The sequence below is a fragment of the Hippopotamus amphibius genome, chromosome 9 (assembly GCF_030028045.1).
Source record: "Hippopotamus amphibius kiboko isolate mHipAmp2 chromosome 9, mHipAmp2.hap2, whole genome shotgun sequence".
Lineage (NCBI taxonomy): Eukaryota > Metazoa > Chordata > Mammalia > Artiodactyla > Hippopotamidae > Hippopotamus > Hippopotamus amphibius.
This window is the reverse complement of record NC_080194.1, coordinates 86308092-86310363: the sequence shown is the minus strand read 5'-3', so window position 1 is coordinate 86310363 and position 2272 is coordinate 86308092. Positions and strand designations below refer to the sequence as shown.

Sequence of the window (2272 nt, the reverse complement as noted above, 5' to 3'; positions counted from 1 at the left end):
CAAACCTGTGCCCCCTGCAGGGTCTTAACCACTGAACAACTAGGGAAGTCCCAGAAGATTCACTTTTAATTACATGTGGTTGCCTGACTTAGACTATCTCTGTTAATCCTATTTCAACCTTAAAAAGAAAAAAAGAAAGAAAAGGAAAAGCACAAACTATATTTCCCCACTCTACAGACGGGAAACTAAGGTCAGAGAGGCTAAGTGTCACCTGATTAAAGAAAAAAAAGTAATAGAGCAAGGCTTAAAATTCAGGTGTTCTGAATTCAGTTTAGTATTTTTCTTTAATTCATGAAATTCTGTGTGTGAGACGGTCCAATAAGAGTTCAGAGCATGTCGTTTTCTCTGTGGCTGAATTGCCTCCTATGGAACTTGACTATAATACTTTGCATCTGATGTGGCATGAAGCTTTTATATTTCTTCTTACACATCTTTGATTTTATGGTCTTCAAGGACGCCTTATTCCACATTGTGTCCAAGAGTTGAAAACGCCACTCTTAGCAAACAAATTTTCAAGGTGTCCTGTGCAAAAAGGACATAATTTTGTTGATTGCATCTCTCAAAACTTCCTTTACTTTTTCATTCCTTAGACTATAAATGAAGGGGTTCAGGAGAGGGGTCACCATTATGGTGAGGACAGCTGTCACTTTGTCAAATTCCAGGGAATGACTCTGGCTGGGCCTCACGTACATGAAGATGTTACTCCCGTAGGTGATGGAGACCACAGTGATGTGAGAAGCGCAGGTGGAAAAGGCTTTCTGACGTCCTTGGGCCGAGGGGATGCACAGGATGGTAGAAATGATGTAGGTGTAGGACATGGTGGTGAGCACCAGTGAGGTCAGGAGGATGAGGGAAGATAAGAGGAAGCTTAACATCTCAAGGAAATGAGTGTCTACACAGGCCACCTGCAGCAGAGGGGCAATGTCACAGAAGAAGTGGTTAATCTCCTTATGGCAGAAAGGCAACCTAGACAGCAGAATCACTGGGCAGAGCACTGACAGGAAGGCCCCCACCCAGCAGCCCAGAACCAGCAGGAGACAGACCCTGCTGTTCATGATGATGGTGTAGCGCAGGGGGTTACAGATGGCCACATAGCGGTCAAAGGACATCACCACCAAGAGGATAAACTCCACTGTTCCCAGGAAAAAAAAGAAGTATGTTTGGCTGATGCAGCCTGCAAGAGATATGGTCTTCCTGTTCTCAAGGAGACAGGCTAACAGTTTTGGGGTAACTGAGCTAGTGAATAAAATGTCCAAAAATGACAAATTACTGAGGAAGAAGTACATTGGGGTTTGGAGGCGATTATCAGCCCATATTAGGGAAATGATGACACCATTTCCTGTTAGAGTAAGCATGTAAGTAACCAAGAGGGCCCCGAAGAGGAAAATCTGAAGCCTCTGGAGGGCAGGGAAGGCAGTCAGGATAAACTCAGCCACTGTGGTCTGATTATACACATCCATTGCATGCAGTGCAAGGTGGGCAGCACGTCTCTGAAAAAACAACAGAACATAAAGATGAAAATCAGCTTAAATGTTTTTAACTCCCAATAGCATTGATAAGATGTAGTAGAAAAAGTTTTGAATGGAGAGTATATAGTGATTTGTTTTCATCCTGCCTATGACCCTAATAAATGTAGGATCTTGGATAAAGGACATGAGTTCTCTAAACTCAGTATTCTCATATTTAAAATTTTTGGTTCATTGAAATTATCTTTGTAGTCCCATAAAATTTTATGATTTTATTCTTTTTTATACAGTATTTCTTTTCTATTTCTCTCTTCCTGACCTACTATTTCTTCAGCTATTTCTGTGCATTAAAGGAGAGACCTACCTAACTGAGAATCTAGTCAATTATGTTGGAAAATGGAGACAGGGAATGCTCGTAAAGTTGAGTTGCTTTTCTCAAAGTTTTTTCAACTTTTCAGGTATTGCTTAAATCAGAGAGCAGAGACAATTAAAACTGGACAGTCATTACCAAAAAAGCAAATAACCCAATCCCAAAATGGGCAGAAGACCTAAATGGACATTTCTCCAAAAAAGACATGCACATGGCCAACAAACACATGAAAAGATGCTCAACATCAGTGATCATTAGAGAAATGCAAGTCAAAGTGAGGTATCACTTCACTCCATTCAGAATGGCCATGATCAAAAAATCTAGAAACAGTAAATGCTGGAGAGGGTGTGGAGAAAAGAGAACCCTCCTGCACTGTTGGTGGGAATGTAAATTGGTACAGCCACTATGGAAAACAGTGTGGAGGTTCCTTAAAAAA

The 2272-nt window shown here is 41.2% G+C and overlaps 1 protein-coding gene across 1 annotated transcript; it reads right to left on the bottom strand.

The window, feature by feature from the left end:
• Positions 1 to 512: 512 nt before the first annotated feature.
• On the bottom strand, positions 513 to 1460 carry LOC130829325 (olfactory receptor 6M1-like). Its single transcript, XM_057695718.1, has one exon. It carries the CDS (start codon positions 1458 to 1460, stop codon positions 513 to 515), a length of 948 nt encoding a protein of 315 aa, XP_057551701.1.
• Between the last annotated feature and the right edge of the window lie 812 nt (positions 1461 to 2272).